The sequence below is a fragment of the Phyllopteryx taeniolatus genome, chromosome 2, assembly GCF_024500385.1.
Source record: "Phyllopteryx taeniolatus isolate TA_2022b chromosome 2, UOR_Ptae_1.2, whole genome shotgun sequence".
NCBI classification, from domain to species: Eukaryota; Metazoa; Chordata; class Actinopteri; order Syngnathiformes; family Syngnathidae; genus Phyllopteryx; species Phyllopteryx taeniolatus.
Window position 1 is genome coordinate 13,217,483 of NC_084503.1, and position 22,703 is coordinate 13,240,185.

Consider the following 22,703-nt stretch of genomic DNA (forward strand, 5'->3'; position numbering starts at 1 on the left):
ACTGTAAAAAAACTAAATCTATATAGAAAGTAATTGAGGGCAGAGAAGCAATGCTATGCCGTGGATGGAGAATTTGAAGTGGACCACCTTCTAAAATCTATTTCTCAATTGTTTAGTTGAAAACAAAAACAGTAAGAATAAATCTACTAACATGTACAGAGGTCCAGGCATGACATGGGAATTTTATTTTGGCCACACAACATAGTTGTGACATGCACACGAAATGCTAATATATGACCACAAAATAGCTGTGATTTAGGCACAAAATACTTAATGGTGGTTTTGTTGGTGCACACCTTTGCTTGAAACTGCCATTACTGGTGTCCTTAAGGCATGTGTCTTTTCTTTTTTCTGTTTTCACGAATGCTATGCTATGCTATGCAATGCTAAGGAGTTTCAAAGCATTGTTCCGTGTGCCCCCTGTTAAATTTGAGGAGCTGCCAGTCCAAAGGTCTCTGCACGCCCCTGGTGTCTAGTGTGAGGCTAACAAAATAATGACGCACGGTGTACCGGAAGGCGTCCTCGGGTGGAGCTTGTCTGTGGTTTGCCACCGTGGGATACTTTCCGTTCTCAGGACAGTCTTGTGCACCAAAGGGATCAAGTAGGGGGGGAAAAAAAGCAGAATTGGTGTGTACGTTTGAACCTTTTGTCAAGACTTTGTCAGAGATAACAGGTAGGTGAACGCGGGACGTACTCTGCTTAACTTTACACGGGCCACTTACATTCCCGACCGTCGCAGGGATGCAGTCTTTTTTTAGCCCTCTAATGACACATCTAGTCTATAAACTTTTATAACCACTTATATTTGTTACCCAGGTTAAGTACACTTAAAACTGAAACTCCGCTGTTTACCCCTAAATCTTGTAACATACTGTACAACCTTCGATAGCTTAGAGATGTAACCCTTTTAGCATGCTAGCTAAGGTTCCTTATTGTTAAATAGGTTAGGTTTGAACCCAACAGCCTGAACAATCAATACTCAGTCTCAGGACATCTCAAGACAAAAAAAAAAGGTAATTGTAATTTCAAACGCTTACGAAGTTTAGAGGAGACTTTGTATACTGGGGGAGTGTCGTGACATAGCACAAGGGGGGCACTTTAGGTGAGACTCAAACCATGTTAGATGAGATTTGAAACAGATTGACCTCAACAACAATGTATTTATCCTCAGCACTGGAAATAACTCTAATCTGTGGCCCGATGGCTACTTAGGATAGATAAACGCATTTTTCTTTTTGAAAGGATACACTTATCGGCAATATTTCTTATCTTTGAGGAAGGTCGGCATTGCAAATAAGAATCTGTTCTCAATTGTCTTACCTGGATAAGGGTTAAATGCAAATTACTGCACAATCTGAAGACAATGCAGAGACAAGAACTACATTAAAACTTTGTTTCCAAACATAAATTAATGCTGGATGCAGTGCAGTCATACACCACTGCAAATTAAAACCACAGTTAGATTAATACCTATGACAGTGTTTTATCAAAATTCAACATTATTGTCTTTGTAACGTTTGATAGACCTGTTGTATCTTATATTGTGCAAGTGTACCTAATGCTGTAAGCTGAATTTCTCCTCAAAAACATGAACTCTGAAGCAGTGACTTTTAATAGTGAGAACATGTCATGAAAGATCAACTGAATATAGTATTTTTGCGTCGGATACAGTGTGGAATCAATAGATGGGAAATATATATTATGATCCAGAGTCAATGTGAGGTGGGTAATTAACTTTTTGTATGGAGCTCATGTACATTTTGTTGATGCAGAAAAGGCATAACTTGCACCCCTGGACACAAGACTATTCAAGAAATGTATAACTAATGTACTGACTGCTTGGTATTCACAGCAGTGAAACGACTCTTTTCCACCTGTTCTGTGTGTTTTATATATACATTTGGTCTCTTGCTAGTTCAGTTAATGTTTGTTCAAATAATTATACTGTGTTATATTTCAAAATTAGCAGTCCAAATTGTTCTTTTTTTTTTTCTCTCCCCCCTCTCAACAGAATATCACTATAGTATGCTTAAGGGATATTACAAGATTACAAGAAAGCAAACAAAACGCGTTGCTGTCTTTGCTCAGCTGTGTCTTCTTTAGTACTTAAGAACTGAGAAAAACTACATTAGTTATTGTTTGCATTTAATTTCCAGGCGCATGCTAAGCATGTCGTCAATCCACCAGCAGATGGTCAACAGATTCACTAATGTGCTCTCTCTGAAGTGACAGCACCATTTGTAGGGAGAAGGAGGGGAAGAGAGTCAATAAGAGGCAGCTGGAGCAGGGCAAGTCTGAGCTTGACAAGCAAATACAAGGTGGAATGAGGTTGAAAAAGGTTAGCAAATGGGGAGAGTTGTTCTGTGATTGACTTTATAATTCAGCAATGTACTCAGATCTTGTCATTCAAAATACCCCCTGTATTTTAGGTTTTGACAATGTCATACAATAATGACATGCTCAATAGATAAATTGTGAAACCACATTCAAATACTATTCAAACTAAGGTTGCGAAAACCATGGAAAAGCCCCAGCACTCTTAGCTTTTACCAACCGCTTACTCATGGATCTCTGTGTAGACATGGGATAAAGCAATCGCAGTAACTGAGTCACTACAGATCTGCTGTTTCCTATCCCGCAAACTGCAGCAGCTTTGCAACATCTTATTTCAACAAATGTATCAATACATGCAACTTTAGCTTCAATTCCATTGTTGCCTTTTGTTTTATTCCTTTTTAAAACGCAATTGTAAATGTAAATTACATAAATTATTCAGTATTAAAAGACACTAAGCATGATGCATAAACAATATAAATGTGAGTAGAGTTGTTAGTCATTCTTTTCCACAGCTAGCATTACAAATGTCTTTATTCACAAAAGAAACCAAGTGCATAATATCCTCATTGTTTTATTTATTTATTATTGTTCAGCATGGGTGCACATGAAGAGAAGAAACAAACATGTGGAACCATCTGCTTGAAATACCTACTGATCACATTCAATTTCCTCTTTTGGGTAAGTCTCCCTACAATAATAATTATACAGTATTTTTGTACATTTCAACATAGTTACATTCAAGTTTAAACACCACCTTTAATAGTTCAATTATTTTGTATTGCCCTATTATTGTATTACTTTGTAGCACATTTTCCATTTGTTGACCTCTACACAAATAACAAATCTGTGGAGCCTTTCACTGGGTATTTTTTTAAATAAATGCCTGGTCCAAGTCAATCCAAAGTCCAATCAAGGCAACCTGCATATTTTTATTTAAAACATGTATAGAGATTCACTCAAAGTCACATTTGTGGAACTTTCCAGTGTCTGTAATGAAGTCTTCTAAGACATTTTTGGGCATTTAAGTTTCCCAGGAAACACATCAGAAACATGTCTAAATTAAAAATGTATCAGTTGGCAAGCTGTGATTTGTAAAACATTTCATTTGGTAAACTTTAGCTTATTAAACTTCACTTTATGTTTTTTGAAAGTGTCTAATTCAGCATGTCAGAACTTTCAAAACGTTAAATTTTTTTCTGCTTGTCATAACAAAATTGCTTTGCATGCCATTTAGGGATTGGATAAGTGCAGAGAACAAATTTAGCTATGCGTTGTTAATGTGACAAATTAAGTACCTCTACATTAACTGACATCTCTCAGTCATCTCTTAAACCTGAGACGAACCAGTGCCCGAGTTACTACCGCTTGGCACTGTTTGGGGTTGCTTGACACTTTTGAGGCTCTTAATTAGATGGGGTCAGATTTGTGTAATTCTGTATTGTGCTTCAGTTTTATTAGAACAAGGAGGTACAAAAAGCATCTCATTCACCACATGGCAGGTTACTGAAAAGCCTGAACCACATATTGCTTCTTAACTTATTCCCTGCCAATGCCGTCCAAAGACGTAATTCAGAATCCATCTATTACCTGCCAATGCCGTCGAAAGACGTCAATGGTATTTTTTTTTAATGGGGATGGATGGGGGAGGGTCTTGTGCAGTTTATGTGTGCTTGTCGAGCCTCTGGATAACTGTAATGAGGATTGGCACCCTGTAGAGGGCAACAATGTCTCGAGGTGAACGTCCCTCCCTCAGAGGAAGAAGAGGAAGAAGAAGGAGGAGGTGTGTGTGCCAGAGACAATGAGAGAAGGCAAACATAATGGCTGAAAAGAAAGAAGACAAAATGAAACAATATCTCACAAAAAAAGCTTTCGGTATGAGAAATTTATTGTGCCAAGGCAAGAAAAATATTCTTGCGACCGACCGGAATGACGCCTTAGCTCTTGTAGGGGAATAAAGGACGACGCTCCGAGCCATAATCACGCTCCGAGCGATCGCTTTGTTGCAAAGCTATATCGCCCAAAATGCCGGGCCAAATGGCGACATCCTCGGCCGCTTGCCAGCTGATCGACTGCCGACCAGGATTTGAGTAAATTGGATCCGGAATTGTCAATGCAGCCCAATGGGGGGCACAAGCCAGTGCAAACTGTAGGACGGTCCCAAGCCCGGATAAAGGTATAGGGTTGCGTCAGGAAGGGCATCCGGCTTAAAACTTTGCCAAACAAAGATGAGCGTTCATCGAAAGAATTCCATACCGGATCAATCGTGGCCCGGGTTAACAACATCTGGCACCGTTTTTTTTTTGTCATGTTCGGCTGTTAGGTCAAGCAGAATGGAAAATCTCTATCCCTTTTATGCCGGAGCAGTTTTACTGTGTCACAGTGTTGTTTTTAAGCTTCCTCTGTGGTAGTATTATAATTGAGATTTATTGAGAGTCAGACTTGATCAGAACAAAGTTTCTAGAAGGGAGTGAGAAACAAAGACAAAAGACAAAGCACTAATTGTAAACAGGATGAGAGAAGTAAATCATTACATTATCTACAACAATGAAAGATTAAATATGAGTGTTGCAGGGGGCTGTAGTGCTACAGCCTGTGAGGGAAGGACAGGACAAGAAAGAACAGGACAAGGACAGGAGAAGCATGCAGGAAAAGGGTCGTGAAACGGGCTGTACAACTAAAGTGTGGTGGCATTAATTATGTAAATTATAAAAGTCTACAGGATGAGAGTATAAGTGAGGGGATACACAAGACATTTGCATATTCATGAGTTATTTGTCACAGTAAGTGCGTGAACCCCACATCCAGTGAAAGAGTCCTAGGGGTGTGTGGCTGCGGATACATGCAAGCAAATTGACACCGTTTGACATACATAAAGACTGACAGAAGTGTCCTGTAATTGCTGTGGCCGCACCGCGGCGGCTGAGGAACCCACCCAATCAATCGAAGGGCGGGATCAGGCCCAGGGGTCCACCCAAGAGCAGACTGGTGGACGGGACACGTCCCACACCGAGAGACCAAGGGTGGTCCGCCGGCCCCACCGAGGTGCCCCGACAACTGGCCACTCAGTGGGGGCCGCAGGGACCCAATGCCACCACACCACCCCACACTCACTGAACCCCCCCCCTCCCCCCAATCCGCAGGAGAGCCAGACGCCCACCCCCGACCAACTTGGATGTGAAAAGAGTATCAGAATGAATGATGAGGCTGAACCTTGAAATTGAGGGTGTTATGTATAATGTGATTAGCGGCTATGCCCCACATGTAGGATGTGACCTGGAGGTGAAAGAGAAATTCTGGAAGGAGCTTGACAAAGTAGTTCTGAGCATCCCAGACAGAGAGAGAGTTGTGATTGGTGCAGATTTAATGGACATGTTGGTTAAGGAAATAGGGGTGATGAAGAAGTGATGGGTAAGTACGGCATCCAGGAAAGGAACTTGGAGGGACAGATGGTGGTAGACTTTGCAAAAAGGATGCAAATGGCTGTAGTGAACACTTTTCCAGAAGAGGCAGGAACACAAGGTGAAGGTAGAAGCACGCAGGTGGATTACATTTTGTGCAGATGATGTAATTTGACAGATGTTACTGACTGTAAGGTAGTGGTAGAGGAGCGTGTAGCTAGACGGCATAGGATGGTGGTGTGTAAAATGAGGAATATTAAGAAGACAAATGCAGAGCAGCGAACCATGTGGTGGAAGCTGAGAAAGGAATAGTGTTGTGCGGCTTTTCGGGAAGAGCTGAGACAGGCTCTCGGTGGACAGGAGGAGCTTCCGGAAGACTGGACCACTACAGCCAAGGTGATCAAAGAGACGGGCAGTAGAGTACTTGGCGTATCTTCTGGCAGGAAAGGAGAGAAGAAGACTTGGTGGTGGAACCTCAAAGTACAGGAAATCATACAAGGAAAGAGGTTAGCTAAGAAGAAGTGGAACACGGAGAGGAGAGAGGAATAAATTGAAATGCGACATAGGACAACGGTAGAGGTGGGTTGCAAAGGCCAAACAAGAGGCACTGTAGAGATGATCGTGGACTTCAGGAGGCATCATTCGCCACAGCAGCCCCTCACGTTGTCCAGCTGCCTTGTGTCAACCGTCGAGACCTTCAAGTTCCTGGGAATTACAGGAACTCTCTCAGGACCTGAAGTGGGCGACCAACATCAACTCCGTCCTCAAAAAGGCCCAGCAGAGGATGTACTTCCTGCGGCTTCTGAGAAAGCACCGCCTGCCACAGGAGCTGCTGTGGCAGTTCTACACAGCGGTCATCGAATCAGTCCTGTGTTCTTCCATCACAGTCTGGTTTGGTACTGCTACAAAAAGGGACAAACTCCGACTGCAACGGACAATCAAAACTGCTGAAAGGATTGTCAGTACCTCCTACCCACCCTTGAGGACGTTGCCAGAACTAAGACAAGAGCGTGCAAAATCCTCTCGGACCCTCCACATCCCGATCACCAGCTCTTCCAGCTCCTTCCCTCAGGTAGGCGCTTCCGATCAATGGAAACTAGAACTAGCAGACATTCCAACAGCTTCTTACCTCTTGCAATCAACTTCTTATACACCTAGCCTACAATTCGATTGCAACAAGCTGGCAATTGTTTGTCCTTTTGTCTTGAGTTTGTTGTCACATTTCTGTCGGGCCAATTATATATCACTCGTGCACTCACTGTAGTAGTCTCACCAGGCTGCACTATTTGCATATCTGTTGTTGACCAATACTGGCCACTCATGCCAGAGTAGCATCTGCTCCATTTGCAGACTGACTGAGGAGTATCTGCAACATTTGGACAATCAACATTGTCCAAGACTATCGTACTATTCGCTTGAAGTCTTTGTGCCCTTTGCACAATGGTCATTGCACCGGACTATTGTAATATTAGTCATTCGAACTGCTCTAAGTCCTAGAGGACTCTGCATCTTTTTGCACAATTGTCAAAATAAATAAATAAATAAATGTACCGGCATTACCAGATAACTAGCAACCCTTTATTGCTCAGTGACTGTTTTTCTCAATGTCTTTATGTCTCAAAAGTGTTCTCTGTCAATCCACTGTCTGTTGTCGTGCTAGAGCAGCTCCAATTACTGAAGACAAATTCCCTGTGTTTTTTGGACATACTTGGCAAATAAAGATGATTCTGATTCTGATGGTACTGGTAAACTTCACATTGAAGGAAGGATGAATGGGCAAATGTACGGAGACATTCTTGACAAAAATCTGCTGCCATCTACGAGGATGATGAAAATGAAACGAGGGTGGACATTTCATCAGGATGATGATCCAAATCATACTGCCAAGGAAACTCTCTTTTGGTTTAAAAGGAAAAAAAAAAAGAAGCTGCTAGAATGGCCCAGCCAATGACCTGGCTTCAAGATTTGAAGACTGCTTGTGTGGAAGAATGGGCCAAAATCACACCAGAGCAATGCATGCGACTAGTTTCAGAATCAGAATCAGAATAATCTTTATTTGCCAAGTATGTCCAAAACACACAAGGAATTTGTCTCCGGTAGTTGGAGCCGCTCTAGTACAACATACAGTCAATTTACAGAACACTTTGGAGACATAAAGACATTGACAAAAAACAATTGTGCAACAAGATGCAGTCCTCTAGCACTTAGAGCAGTTCGAATGACTAATATTGCAATAGACCGGTGCAATGACCATTGTGCAAGGGGCGCTGAGACTTCAAGGAGTGTATGCGGTTTAAAGTGACGAGTAGTGCGATAATCTAGGACAATGTTGGTTGTGCAAATGTTACAGATACTCCTCAAACAGTGTGCAATGGAGCAGATGCTACTCTGGCATGAGTGGCCAGTATATGCAAATAGTGCAGCATGGCGAGACAACTACAGTGAGTGCACGAGTAATACATAATTGGCCCCACAGAAATGTGACAACAAAGTCAAAAAATTGCCAGCATGTTGTAATGGAATTGTAGGTCAGGTGTTTAAGAAGTTGATCGCAAGAGGGAAGAAGCTGTTGGAATGTCTACTAGTTCTAGTTTGCATTGATCGGTAGCGCCTACCTGAGGGAAGGAGCTGGAAGAGCTGGTGACCGGGGTGCGGAGGGTCCGAGAGGATTTTGCACGCCCTTGTCTTAGTTCTGGCAGCGTGCAAGTCCTCAATGGTGGGTAGGGGGGTACCGACAATCCTTTCAGCAGTTTTGATTGTCCGTTGCAGTCGGAGTTTGTCCTTTTTTGTAGCAGCACCGAACCAGACTGTGATGGAAGAACACAGGACTGATTCGATGACCGCTGTGTAGAACTGTCTCAGCAGCTCCGGTGGCAGGCCGTGCTTTCTCAGAAGCCGCAGGAAGTACATCCTCTGCTGGGCCTTTTTGAGGACGGAGTTGATGTTATTCGCCCACTTCAGGTCCTGAGAGATTCTCCATACAGGAGGCGTCTTGAACCTGTCATTGCAAACAAAGGCTTTTGTTTGCAATGTATTTAATAAATACCATTTGGCGTGTTCAATACTTTTTCCCTGTCATTTCACATTATTACACAATTTAATTTCTAATCTTATTTGTTCCACTTTCTTTGTATGTATGGATTACTTGGGTTGTTCCCAACATCTGGTAAAATTTTCTTGTCAATTGCAACTTTTTAAATATATTTAGTGAGGAAAAATTGTGACGTTAAATATTTCAGCCGCTGTATATGTATATATATGTGTGTGTGTGTGTACGCGCGCGTGTGGGTACGGAAATTATTCAGAACCTCTTAAATTTTTCACTCTTTGTTATATTGTAGCCATTTGTGAAAATCATTTTTTTCATTTTCCCCAATGTGTACACAGCACCCCATATTGACAGGAAAAAAAACGGAATTGTTGAAATTTTTGCAGATTTATTAAAAAAAGAAAAACTGAAATGTCACACAGCCAAAAGTATTCAGACCCTTTGCTGTGACACTCATATATTTAACTTGGGTGCTGTCCATTTCTTCTGATCATCCTTGAGATGGTTCTACACCTTCATTGGAGTCCAGCTGTGGTTTCTTTATACTGATTGGACATGATTAGAAAAGCCACTCACCTGTCTATAATACCTTACAGCTCACAGTGAATGTCAGAGCAAATGAGAATCATGAGGTCAAAGGAACTGCCTGAAGAGCTCAGAGACAGAATTGTGGCAAGGCACAGATCTGGGCAAGGTTACAAAAAACTTTATGCTGCACTTAAGGTTCCTAAGAGCAAAGTGTCCTTCATAATCCTTAAATGGAAGATGTTTGGGACGACCAGAACCCTTCCTAGAGCTGGCCGTCCGGCCAAACTGAGCAATCGGCGTAGAAGAGCCTTGATGAGAGAGGTAAAGAAAAACCCAAAGATCACTGTGGCTGAGCTCCAGAAATGCAGTCGGGAGATGAGAGAAAGTTCTAGAAAGTCAACCATCACGACAAGCCTCTACCAGTCAGGGCTTTATGGCAGAGTGGCCCGGAGGAAGCCTTTCCTCAGTGCAAGACACATGAAAGCCCGTATGGAGTTTGCTAAAAAACACCTGAAGGACTCCAAGATGGTGAGAAATAAGATTCTGTGGTCTGATGAGACCTTTTTGAACTTTTTGGCCTTAATTCTAAGTGCTATGTGTGGGGGGAAAAACAGGCACTGCTCATCACCTGTCCAATACAGTCCCAACAGTGAAGCATGGTGGTGGCAGTATCATGCTGTGGGGCTGTTTTTCAGCTGCAGGGACAGGACGACTGGTTGCAATCGAAGGAAAGATGAATGCGGCCAAGTACAGGGATATCCTGGACGAAAACCTTCTCCAGAGTACTCAGGACCTCAGACTGGGCCCAAGGTTCACATTCTAACAAGACGGTTACCCTAAGCCCACAGCTAAAATAACGGAGTGGCTTCAGAACAACTTTGTGACTGTTCTTGAATGGCCCAGCCAAAGCCCTGACTTAAACCCAATTGAGCATTTCTGGAGAGACCTCAAAATGGCTGTCCACCAATGTTCACCATCCAACCTGACAGAACTGGAGAGGATATGCAAGGAGGAATGGCAGAGGATCCCCAAATCCAGGTGTGAAAAACTTATGGTTGTGTGATATTTCAGTTTTTCTTTTTTAATAAATCTGCAAAAATTTCAACAATGAAGTTTTTTTCTGTCAATATGGGGTGTTGTGTATACATTAATGAGAAAAAATGAACTTAAATGATTTTAGCAAATTGCTGTAAAAAACAGTGAAACATTTAAGGGGGTCTGAATACTTTGTACCCACTGTATGTGTGTATATATAATATATATATAATTGGAACGGCGAGGTCAATTATTTTGTTTTTGTTGTATACTGAAGACATTTGAGTTTCAGATCTAAAGATAAATATGAGACAAAACTTCAGAATTACAGCTTTTATTTCATGGTATTTACATGTAGGTGTGTTAAACAACTCAGAAGAGAGCACCTTTTGTTTGAAGCTACCCACTTTTGAAGTGAGCAAAAGTGTTGGAACAGAAATTATTAACTTAACTTAAAGTGAATAATATTTAATATTTGGTGGCATAACCCTTCCTTGGAATAACTGCATCAAGCCTGTGACCCAATGACTTCATCAGACTGTTGAATTCTTCGTTAGAAATGCTTTTCCAGGCCTTTACCGCAGCCTCTTTCAGTTCTTGTTTGTTTCTGGGGGTTTCTCCCTTCAGTCTCCTCTTCAGGCGGTAAAATGTATGCTCTAGTTGGTTAAGGTCCGGTGATTGAATTGGCCAGTCTAAGGCCTTTCACTTTTTCCCCCTGATGAAGCCTTTTGTTGTCTTGGCAGTGTGTTTTGGGTGTTTCTATTGTTGCATGATGAAGCTTCTCCCGATTAGTTTACATTTTTCTGTAAATTGCCAGACAAAATGGTTTTGTAGAATTCATTATGCTGCTACCATAACGAGTTACATCATCAATAAAGACTAGTGAGCCCATTCCAGAAGCAGCCATGCAAGCCCAAGCACTGACATTATCTCCACCATGCTTCACAGATGAGTTTGTGTGTTTTGGATCATAAGGAGATCCTTTCGTTCTCCATACTTTAGGCTTTCCCTCACTTTGGTACAGGTTAATCTTGGTCTCATCAGTCCATAAAACTTTGTTCCAAAACCTTTGTGGCTCATCTCTCTGTACTTCTTTGCAAAATCCAATCTGGCCTTCCGATTCTTTTTGCGGAGTGGTTTGCATCTTGTGGTATGGCCTGTACATTTCCTCTGTAAATTGCTAGAAACAAAATGCTACCATAATGAGTTACATAATCAATAAAGACTAGTGAGCCCTTTCCAGAAGCAGCCATGCAAGCCTCACAGATGAGCTTGTGTGTTTTGGATCTTTTCTTTCTCCATACTTTGGGCTCCCCATCACTTTGGTAGAGGTTAATCTTGGTTTCATAAATCAAATAACAATTTTGGGGCTCATCTCTGTACTTTGCAAAATCAAATCTGGCCTCCCTATTCTTTTTGCTGATGAGTGGTTTGCATCTTGTGGTATGGCCTGTATATTTTTTCTCTCAGTCTTCTTTGATCAGTGGATTGTGATACCTTCACCCCTGCCCTGTGGAGGTTGGCAGTGGTCAGTGACTGTTTTCTTTGGGTGTTTCTTCACAGCTCTCACAATGTTTCCTTGAGGGAGAAGTAGAACTCCAGCAGTGATGCGGACTTAAAATGATCTGCCAGTACTGCATCAGACTGCAGGTCAGTGAGTTCTAGCTTGAACATCACTGGGTGCATTTTCCACACTGCAGGCAATGGGTGAGGAAACCAGGTGCATTTCATCTTCAACTTTTTTTTTAAATAATCAAAACTCCTTGAGAACTCAACATGCCATTCTCTTAACATGCATCAGAACTTGCTGAGGTGATCAGATGATGGTTTAACTTCTTTCAGGGTTTGCATGTGAGTGAGAATATTGTCCTGTAATTGACTTGAAATAAATTACAACTTTATCATGAAAGCCTTCACAAGGCTATACATTTCATGAACAAAAAGGCCCTTGCCTTGCAGTATAGTGTTCAGTTCATTCAGCAGTGCAGTCACATCAACAATAAATGCAAAATCTGCCATCCAGTACACATCTGAGCACTCAGAGAAGTCTTTGCCTTTGTACTCACAAAACTCTTGAATGTCTGCTCTCAGATCCCAAAATCTTTATTGCACTTTGCCCAGGCTGAGCATCTGACTGCTGTGTGATACCTGATGTCACAATGTTCATTTTCATGCGCTTCTAAAAGTGCTACAAACTGTCCGTGATTTAGTATTCGTGCCCCGATGAAATTAATTGTTTTAGTTCCAACATCAACAACATAGTTAAGTTTTTGATGGGTCAAATTGACAGGTTGTCAATCACACGCAATTTACGTGCACCCGTTAGCTTGATATGCAGATTAAGTGTCCGAAGTACGTGCACATTACGTGAATAAACAGGCTTCAAAGTAAAAGCATTGCCGTTTTAGTCTACGCATAAAGTCAAATTACAAAGATGTTTTTGTTTTCTAATTTCCAGGCAGCCTTTTGCGGGCTAGATAAAGCCGTCCGGTGGACTGTATTTTGCCCGCGGGCCTTTTAAAATGCCCAGGTCTGAGTTAGCCTGTCACACCCTGACATGTGACAAGTGCAGAAAGTGAGGACATTTCCTCATTGATATACTACGTAGTCTGCAGTGTCATTTTTGCCTATATTGAAATGTATGTTTTTTTTAAGACAATAACAAGTGAAGATAGTGAAACATTTTAATAGGCTATTAAAAAAAATAAAATAAAATAACTGAAATGCCTTCCCTGAGGAAAGACGGCAACGTCATCCCACATGAGTTAAATGCTTGCAGATTAATTTCCGCATATATAAACGGGTTTCGTCAGCTCAATTTTGTATTGATTGCATCACAAATGCCTCCAATATGTTTTAAAAGAGTTCTGATGGATGACACAGGCGTTTCTGTATTGGGCATGATGGCATTGTGTGACACAGACAGACGTTGATGTGCACTGCTGGCTGTCATAGCAGATACCTGCCATTACGGCGGCATGTTCGTACTATTTTATCAAGCTTGAACATTTGGTAGAATAGTTTTGGATGACGTTAAACAGGTGTTTGATTTTGTGACATATTAAAGGCTTTTTGGACGGTCATGGGGTTTGGCTGACCGGACTTTGATGGACACCTGACGAGGATCTCCCAGCCAAAAGCTTAACGTCCCTTAATGTCCCGAAACTGCGCTCCATTGCCACCACATTGCCACCACCATTTTGTCAGTATTTCCTTGTTTTTGGAACCATATGATGGTATCAGATGGTCATCTTGAACCATTTTATAAAAGTCAACTGTATGCCTGCTAATGGTGAAAATAGATGCATGAACCGTCTCTCACAGTGGCAGTGACTCTGTCACTTCAATAACCATACTTTCTCTCCATAAGATGAGCATTATACACATTCATTTGTTGACTGTCAGGAGTGTCAGACGCCTCTTCCTCTCGATCTGACTCATGTTGTGTTCTTCTCTCAGCTTGCAGGGGGCGTTGTGATGGCTGTGGGTGTTTGGACTTTGGTTGAAAAGAGCGACTACATCAGCCTTCTCCCCTCCATGACATATGCTGCCTCTGCCTACATATTGGTCCTCGCTGGAGCCATCGTCATGGTAACAGGCGTTCTGGGATGCTGTGCCACCTTCAAGGAGCAGAGGAGGCTACTGCGAGTGGTACGAGATGGTTTCAGACGCTGTACACTGTGCACTTGTATTGAGCATCCACACCACGAACAAAAAGACCGCAGTGTGGCCATGAATGGTTGCTGTGCAGACCATGGTGTTATTCACTGTCAGGACAGAATAGTGTTTGGCCATATTTGAATTTAAACACCATACTTTTTTGTATAAATCCTCGCCAAGAGCCTAATGTTTATGACATTGAATGATTCAAAATCCAAAAGCTCATCTTTATCAACATGGCAAATGTAAACCCAGCACCCCACAATGCACAATGTAAAATGTATGCCTTGTATCTAAAATGTCCGCAAATTCTGTATTAACTCTGGGATGATCTTTTTTTAACCAGCCAAAACAAACAGGCAATACATTTTTACATTTTTAAAAGGCTACCTAAAATGGAATTTGAGTTAGGGGAAAACATCACTGAAGGGACTTTGTTTTGTGTTCTGATTGTGATTCATAACAACTGTTGGGTCGTGTGAGTATGTATCTCGTCTATGCTTCCCGAAGAGCTAAGATTAGGCCGATGAATCACAGTGATGGAATGAACTTGTCGGCAAGGAGAGATGGTATCGAGATTGTTAAAGAGGGCAAACATAAGGGAGGAAAGACGCTGATTCATTGGGCTTCTGTGTTTGCTGGCAGTACGAGCTGCCTTACCGAGGGGTACATGAGCGGCAGTGATTGTTGATATACAGTTCTGTTATCTAAATGTCACAGGTTCGAATTGTAACAAGCACTTTACTGCACAGCTGTAAGGCTTTGAAAAGATGCTGTATAGATTATTTTTCATTAAGGAACAACAAAGACTTAATTTATCCCACTGACACACAGGAAGTAGCGTGGAGTGTGTTGTAGGAAATACACGAACCATTAAATGTGATGATTCAGGGAGAGGAGGAAGTATTTTTGTCGTCATGTGCTCCCAGCAGGTATTGTAAACTTTTGTTCGAGCGCCTTCATTAATTCCTGGTTACGCAATAGGTACCATATACCGATAATTTTGTTTTCTTCCTTGTTGTGGTTGTTTTACTATAGCTCTTGTGGGAGCGGCAATAGCTCATCTGTAAGGACTTGGAGGCTTTTGGAAACTGAGCGGACAAAAAAATAGCAAGTTGTTTGTTGGAGAGACGTTAGACCGCATCCTGATCATGATTCCTCTGTGTGTGTGGTCTGTTTCTCTGTGTACATACAGTGTGCAGCTTTTTTTCATCATATAGCAGTGTATACATTGAATATCCTCGAGTGATTATAATCTGTAAAATAATAAAAACAAGTAAGGGCACAGGTTGACAGAGCTGCAAGCGGAAGGTGAAGGAGAGCTCAGCTTCATAGTTCATAATTCTTTTATGTCAGGTTGCTAAGTTTACAGCCCATTTACGCTGCAGACTCATGAGTCTTTCATGACTTGCTTTTGAAAAGTTGACATTCAGGAGCATTTGACATATTTCATACAGGTCATATTTTACTCAAAGAGGCATGAATATTATGGAACTAATATACAGTAGTGTTGTCCATCACATAGTGCCCCCAAATGGAAGCAATGTACAGCCTTTACTTATTAGGTTCAAAGGGTGAAAACATCCAACCATTTTCTATTTGGCTTGTCTACATTAGGGTTATGGGTGAGCTGGAGCCTTTTCTGGCTGACTTTGGGCAAGAGGCGAGATGCACCCTGCACTGGTTGCAGGTGGATCACAGGCCACATACAGTATAATCACACAACCATTCACATTTATAGACAAGTTAGAGTCTTTAATAAACCTAGCATGCATGTTTTTGGAATGTGGGAGGAAGCCAGAGTACTCACAGAAAACCCACACAGTACATTGTGCTGCCTGGGTGAAAACACACCTGGTACAAAATATTAAACATTTAGGAGAAAAGCTACTCGATATTACTCTGTATAGTTTGTTTCTGGGAATTTGTACCCCATGTAACTGCGACGTGTAGGCTTGGACACATTTGATACACATTTTTACAGGAATTCCAAGCGGCATAGAGTTTGCAATGCAGTATGACAATTATTCACATTTAAGTTGGAGCCCAAAAATTGGACTACAGATGCTGTAAGGCCTTCTTTTTATCTGCATGGTTTGTGTGCAACACAAGAGTTGCATATTTCCTCCATGATGTTACAAATGTGTTTGTACTAAGGTGAAGTAGCAATAGTCTATGCTAAAAGGGGCAGACAAAACAAATCAAATGTCCAGATATATCCGCCTCAAGCTCATCATGATGAGGTAAAGTCAGACAGCTGGTAAGGAAGTTGAAACGCAGCCCTGTGAATCAGCCTGCTTGCTGAGTCATGTTGGCAGTAATTACACTGTAACCTTAAGATGCCTGCAAGATGAATATGATGAGTCCTCTGGAGTCAGACGCGTCTGGAGCCAACAACACTTTCTCTGTCACACTTACTCACTCGGTGTGTTTTGTTGTGTTTGAGCTCGTTCTACAGTGTATTAGCAATATGTTTAGAATTTGTGTTGTTATTTTATGGGTTAATTGCACAACTTTCTTTTTAAACAGCCAGACCATGTCACTTGTTTCGATACATTTCTATTCAGCTTTATTTATGTTGATGAGATGTTACACAAACTGCTCAGCATTCAGACTCCCCGCTTCGAGATCTAATCGGCACAAATGATTTAATCATAACCTACTACAGATCCCCTTTTTTCCCCTCTCTCTCATCGCATAAGGTCAGGGTAATATAGATCAAGCTTTTAGTCTGATATAGTCTTTTCTTGCCTTGTAATTCTGATCAATCCTCCCTTAAACTGCCATGGGCCTGTTCACCAATCATATAGTGACCATACATTCAGAAGAGCAAATATACTTACAGTATTTTAATACCAGAAGATAAAGAGCTCATTGTGAGACTTTTAAATCCTTATCCTTTAAATCCTACCTTTACTAATGTTATTTTGTCTCTGATGCATTTGTCTTTCGAAGTTGTTATTGTTGCTGAATTGTATTTTATTTCCATAAGACAATTCTTGGACCAACCAACAGTCACTTCTGTATTCACTTCTCTCATTTTATTTACTGACCAACCAACAAGTTGGACAACTTGTTCTTGTCCAATACCCCTGTGAGCGATGTATTGTACGTTAAATTCATAACTAAATATAAATTAACGAGACATTTGTCTTTCCAAAATCACCCACGATAGTACACATCTACTGTATTCTCCTATGTGCTAAACTGAGTAAAATCACTTTTATATGAGTGTTATTGTTTACCCTGACTATCCATTGGAATATAACATGTATATTTTAATCTGTCTCTAGTATTTTGTCCTGCTGCTGTGTATTTTCCTGTTGGAGATCCTTGCTGGTGTTCTGGCTTATATCTACTATCGGCAGGTAATTGAAAACTCATTAAAAATACTGTTTCATTATTTGACACTGCACCTTGCGGTTTTAAAGGGACCAGATGCTGTTTGCAAACTGCTAGCAATATTGGAATATAGCTTAATTTAAGTCCCCGTCCTGCCCCTCCCACCGCAAACGTCCCCAGCTAGAACAGGAGGAGACTCAGAATGCTTCTCGGTCGGCGGCAAGCGCATCGACGGCCAGCTGGAATTGGTCTGGAGGAAAGCACTCCTGTATTTACCGTATTCACTATTTGGCCCAAAAACAAAAGCAAAGCAGCTGGGTCAACGCAGTTGAGAGTACTACTGCTTCCACTGGATGTTGAACAAATTGCTATGCGTAGTTTCTCCCTTAAATGTGAAACATAACTAAAGCTGACAGCCTTCTTCAGCACAGTTTAACAGTAGGCCCATTGCACATTTTTTACCATTGCATTCATGTTGCATTAAGTTACACAATATTCACACAATGTCCGTGTAAAAGTGTAATGCTCATTACAAATTATTTGTTGACAATACACAGGTTGCACACAGCTGAGCTCTACCAAGAACCTTGACCACTTTACTCAGTTTGTATGACTCTTACATGAACTAAGTCAATCCTCATCTATGACAAGTAGTGAGGGTGGTAAAACATCTCATGAAACAGGTTTTCTAAATCACTCAGACTCAGTCAGGCTCATTTGGCAAGTTTGGCAGAGCATTGTCCAGTCATTTTGCCTTCTTCTGTTCTGGTAGTTATATTTTTGATTGTTTGTAGAAAATCCACAAAGGAGGATTTTCTTGAGTTAAAAAAGATGTAATTTGATTTCCTATAACAGCAACAAAAGTAGTGTAGCATAAATTAAACACTATATTATGTTCCCAAAACACTGCTTTGCTTTCAGTGACTACCATGTTTTCTGAAGCTAAATAACTTGTAGTATCGTCTAAAATTATTATTCATAGTTTTTAACCTTTTTAGATAAAATTTTAAATGAGGCATGCTCTTAGATGCTGCGTGGAGAAGAAACCTCTTCATGCTTGACATTCCTCATTGTGCTGTCAACAGACATGTTATGTCTTTTTTAGCACTTCATCGTATTGGAAGCATTGCTGCTTTGCATAAACCACACACGCCTGCACACAGGCATTGTTTTACTCAACACCATCCATCATTGTCATGGCTAATACAGTAGCCATAATGCTCCTATACAGGAGAATAAAACAAGGTGGGTGGATGTGGGTGATGTTTCTAGCATTATTTCTCTTCTCTTTTGCAAGTGATAGCTGCAAGCAATACTCAATCCTAAACTGTTGACGATGCTTTGCGTTATTTGCCTCTCACTTAAACAAAGTCTGAAAAGACTAGGTAAAATGCACCTATCAAGCATAATCTAAAATTAAGTCTTTTATGCACGTCATTGATATTTTATTTAAGAATAACTATGTATATGGGTGAAACTAGTCATCAAGGGCTTAAGTCATCTCTATGCAATGCTTTTCCAGAAAAGCTATTTGTGACACTGTATTGCAGTGCACAGTTTGCAACACCAGATGTCAGCGCCTACTGTTGGAACAAGCAATTTAAGAAAGATGGCACCTGGCATGTGCTGGAGATCAGGTTATTGATCAAGTTATAATATTCTGCGTTTGTCATCTGGCAAGGACAAAGTTGATTTCTAAAGGGGACACGTAAAACCTTCGGGAATCACTGGAAGACCTCCTTTTCCTCTTACATTTGGAGTGAATGTTGGGCCACAGGTGCTGGCAGAGGCAAAGTTAATCTTGAACTCATCGACGCTCTTCTGTGTCCTCATTTCACATGGATACACTGTTACAAAGGTAATCACTTGTCTGTTTAGTTGCTCTGTGAGAGAGGCAGCATTGGACTTGAGTACAAGACAGTTCCAGTGTTATATTGTGATTATTGAATAAGTACTAAATAAAGTAATTGTTTGTATCTTGGCGGGCTCCAATAAATGAGGCCATGTGTTAGCGGAAAGTCCGCCAATGAATGTGACTTTGTCACTTTTTTCTACTCCTTGTTTCAGTTAACATTTTATCATTGAAATAAACTTGAATTACACCCTGGTAAAATGCCAACACGACAGAGATAAAGAATCAAGGCAAGCCAAATGAGGCGTGTTGAATCTTTAATTGTTGTTTTCACTTCACTTCCTCAAGTGTGAACAGGTGTAGAACCCTCAGCCCCTTCTTTTTCCTCTTCTCTTTCTCCCTCTCTAATCTCCCTCTGTCCTCCATATTTCCTTCCATCATTCATTCCCTTGATATTTCTGTCATGCTTTGATTTACAGTGGTTTCCCCACTGGCCTGTTGCCATAGAAACGGAGCCCCTCCAGACCTTCCTGCTCTGCCACTGAGCATTCTTGAGAACAAAACATACATCAGCACCCCACCACACACACACAAACACAAACACACACTTCCTTCCTCTCCATGTATTAGAACCTCTTTCCATTATTTGTATTATGAAGAGATCCTATTAATCTCATCTGCGCCAAATTTAAAAGTTGGAATTCATTTATTACCAGCCGTGGTCTATGCTGGACTGAGATGAGTTGTGTGTGTCTGTGGCCAGTTAAATGAGGAGCTGAAGCAGAACCTGAGGGCGACCATGATGCAGAAGTATGAACAGAAGACTCATGAACATGTTACCAGTGCTGTGGATAAGCTGCAACAGGAGGTGACTATTTGCATACATATGACCAATGTGCCAGCACAACCTTTAAGCTGAATGTACACTACCATTGCAAGTGCAGAGGCGCCAGAACATTTGGGTGGTGGGTGGGAGGGGCACTGGGAGCACATTTTATGCTATGTTATGTGCCCCTTTTCTGTATGTTATGTGCCCCTTTTCTGGAATTAAAATGTTTTATTCCAATCAAAATGTGAGCTGATCTTCATGTCAACCACGACAGTTGATAAACAGTCTGCTTAAACTTACTCCACACAAACAACTACAATGTTTTTACGTTTTGATTGGACACAGAATGTAAGTAGTCACAGTGCAGGGTGGACAAAGATCAGATCACATTTTATAACAAATTACAAAGGGCTCACATACTTTTTCTTGCGACAGTATATGAGCAGTATTAATACACACCTCATGGTGTTGCCTTGCTACCTTACTCGCTCTAAATCTTCAAGATAGTTCTATGCTTCCAATTTTGTGGGACCAATTTCTCCAAGTGCAAAGACATATTCAGTTGAGTTTTGAGTGTAAGAAACTTTGGACCTTTGAGATTTTTGCCCTCTTATCTAACATGAGTGACCATTGATGATGATGATGATGATGATGATGATATTCTTATAAACAGTAAATTGACTTTTAAATACAAACTGCCTTGTGAACATCGCGGTGTGGTATAGATAGCTATGTTTCATGGATTATTGGTCAAGGAGTTTAGTGCCCTCGCTGCTTGAGGCAAACAAGTAATGTCTTTTTTGATCGTAGCAGTTCAGTCTTTTAGGTGGCTTATGGGGCATCATTTCAGATCTATGGCTGTCAGAAGCCCACATTTTTTTTCATTTTCTCTCCTAACGTATGATTATGTATTCTGTGTATGTCTCCCCCATCAGTTCAAGTGCTGTGGGAGCAACAATTCATCCGACTGGGCGGAAAGTGTCTGGATCCGCTCCAATGATGGAAATGGCAGGGTGGTGCCTGACAGCTGCTGCAAGACTCCATCCGAGCTGTGTGGACGTGGGGAGCACCCCTCCAACATCTACAAGGTTGAGGTGAGTCTGTTCCAGGTGCTAGTGGGTCCTGTTCCATTAATTGTCCAAATTATAAACATAATAGGTGTTTGCACTTGTACATCATCCGTTGCAGCATGATGACTTGAGTGTTTCGTTTAGGGTGGCTGTATCTCAAAACTGGAGAAATTCATCCAGGACCACCTGAAGATCATTGGAGCGGTGGGTGTTGGGATTGCCTGTGTCCAAGTAAGCAAAAACTTCACTTTTTGAAACACAAAAAAAAATAATGAACACATGCATGTTTACATTGTACTATTTTTTGGGGGGGCCTCTGTGCAATCTGCAGATAATAGGGATGGTATTTACATGCTGCCTGTACCGACGTCTCAAGTCAGAGCCGTACTAAAGAAGAAGAGGAGACGGAGGAAGTCACCTCATTGACATACTGAAATATCTCATCGCTTCTTTTCACGTGGAGGGAGATAAGGGATTAAATAACACATCTAAGTTTCTTCTAATGCTCGGATGGAAAAACAATTAAGGTTATAAGTAATTAGTCATTCGAATTAGCCTCAAGATTACAGGATTGAGAAAAAAAATCCTATCAGAGATAAACTGGGGAATATTTTCTCTGAATATTTAATGAATTAATTTAATTTTGTGAGGGATACCCTCTGTGGGAATTCAAGGTACAATACAGTGATGTAAATGTTTTGTAATGTTAGTGTGACGGATGAGTTTGTGGGCTAAAACCTGGTGAAATCAGCACCAGCTACAAGTTTTAACAAGCCCATGGCATCCCGCTGCCATGTTAACTAACCACTCATGCGTTTAAAACATGTATTCCATGGTGGCATTGTAATTTCTCAACACTAAATTGTACCACTGTTTTTATACTTTGAAATGTCTATCTTACCTGTGAGCTATTACTGTAGTTGAGCCTTTACTGCCTAATGTGTCTTCACACAGCGACGTGCCACTGTTAGATCAGGCTCTTATCCCAGTGTGTTGGCAAGGACACTTTATCTGCCAGTCTGACTGTACAATGACTGGACCTTCCTCACCAGCATAACTGTACCATCACTGTAATAACACAATAGTGCCAGCGTTTTAACAATTCACATCTGGTCTAATGTGCAAGGCTGATGTGATATCATAAGGTGTAATGCCTACCAACATTGCTGAAGGGAAAATGCCTGATTTTCTATTTCACTCATTTTTTTTATACCACTGATGCCAAAAATAGACACTGACTGACCTCTGTGTGTGTCTACTGTCTTCACCAAACACTATGTCAAATCAATGTTTATAGATTGTCTTTTTAAATTAAGATTGTTTGTTATACATTTGGTTTGAATAAATATCGATCAAAAACACAAAAGTGTTTCTCCTGTTTTTTTTGTTTTGTTTGTTTTTTTAATTTTAATTTTTTTTACAAGTCAGAAACTAGCAGCAGTATATCTGGACAGAAGGCTCAATGTTAATCATGTGCAGTGCAACAATGTCTTGCAGTGTCCTTCACCTGTCAGTCGCCAGGTCAGGCCACCGCCCTTAACAAAAGAAAAAAACACCAAAATATCTTTAGACCTGCATGCCTGTAAGCAGTGGCCCCTACATG

General features: G+C 41.1%; 1 protein-coding gene across 2 annotated transcripts; it reads left to right on the forward strand.

Moving 5' to 3' along the window:
- Positions 1-464: 464 nt before the first annotated feature.
- LOC133471719 (CD151 antigen-like) lies at positions 465-22,466 on the forward strand. 2 transcript variants are annotated; one of them, XM_061761572.1, is made up of 8 exons: positions 465-673; positions 2,931-3,015; positions 13,807-13,998; positions 17,301-17,375; positions 19,965-20,069; positions 20,966-21,124; positions 21,245-21,331; positions 21,432-22,466. In XM_061761572.1, exons 2-8 carry the CDS (start codon positions 2,932-2,934, stop codon positions 21,489-21,491), a joined length of 762 nt encoding a protein of 253 aa, XP_061617556.1. In that variant the 5' UTR covers positions 465-673; position 2,931; the 3' UTR covers positions 21,492-22,466. The 2 variants fall into 2 exon arrangements, with proteins under 2 accessions (XP_061617556.1, XP_061617565.1); XM_061761581.1 differs by lacking the exon at positions 465-673 and adding an exon at positions 11,911-11,997.
- Positions 22,467-22,703: the final 237 nt, after the last annotated feature.

Excerpts from the sequence above, each read along its gene's own strand:
- LOC133471719 (XM_061761572.1), top strand. The coding sequence starts at position 2,932 with ATGGGTGCACATGAAGAGAAGAAACAAACATGTGGAACCATCTGCTTG. Across the intron at positions 13,999-17,300 it reads AGAGGAGGCTACTGCGAGTG|TATTTTGTCCTGCTGCTGTG; the intron begins GTACGAGATGGT and ends ATCTGTCTCTAG. Across the intron at positions 20,070-20,965 it reads TGGATAAGCTGCAACAGGAG|TTCAAGTGCTGTGGGAGCAA; the intron begins GTGACTATTTGC and ends CTCCCCCATCAG.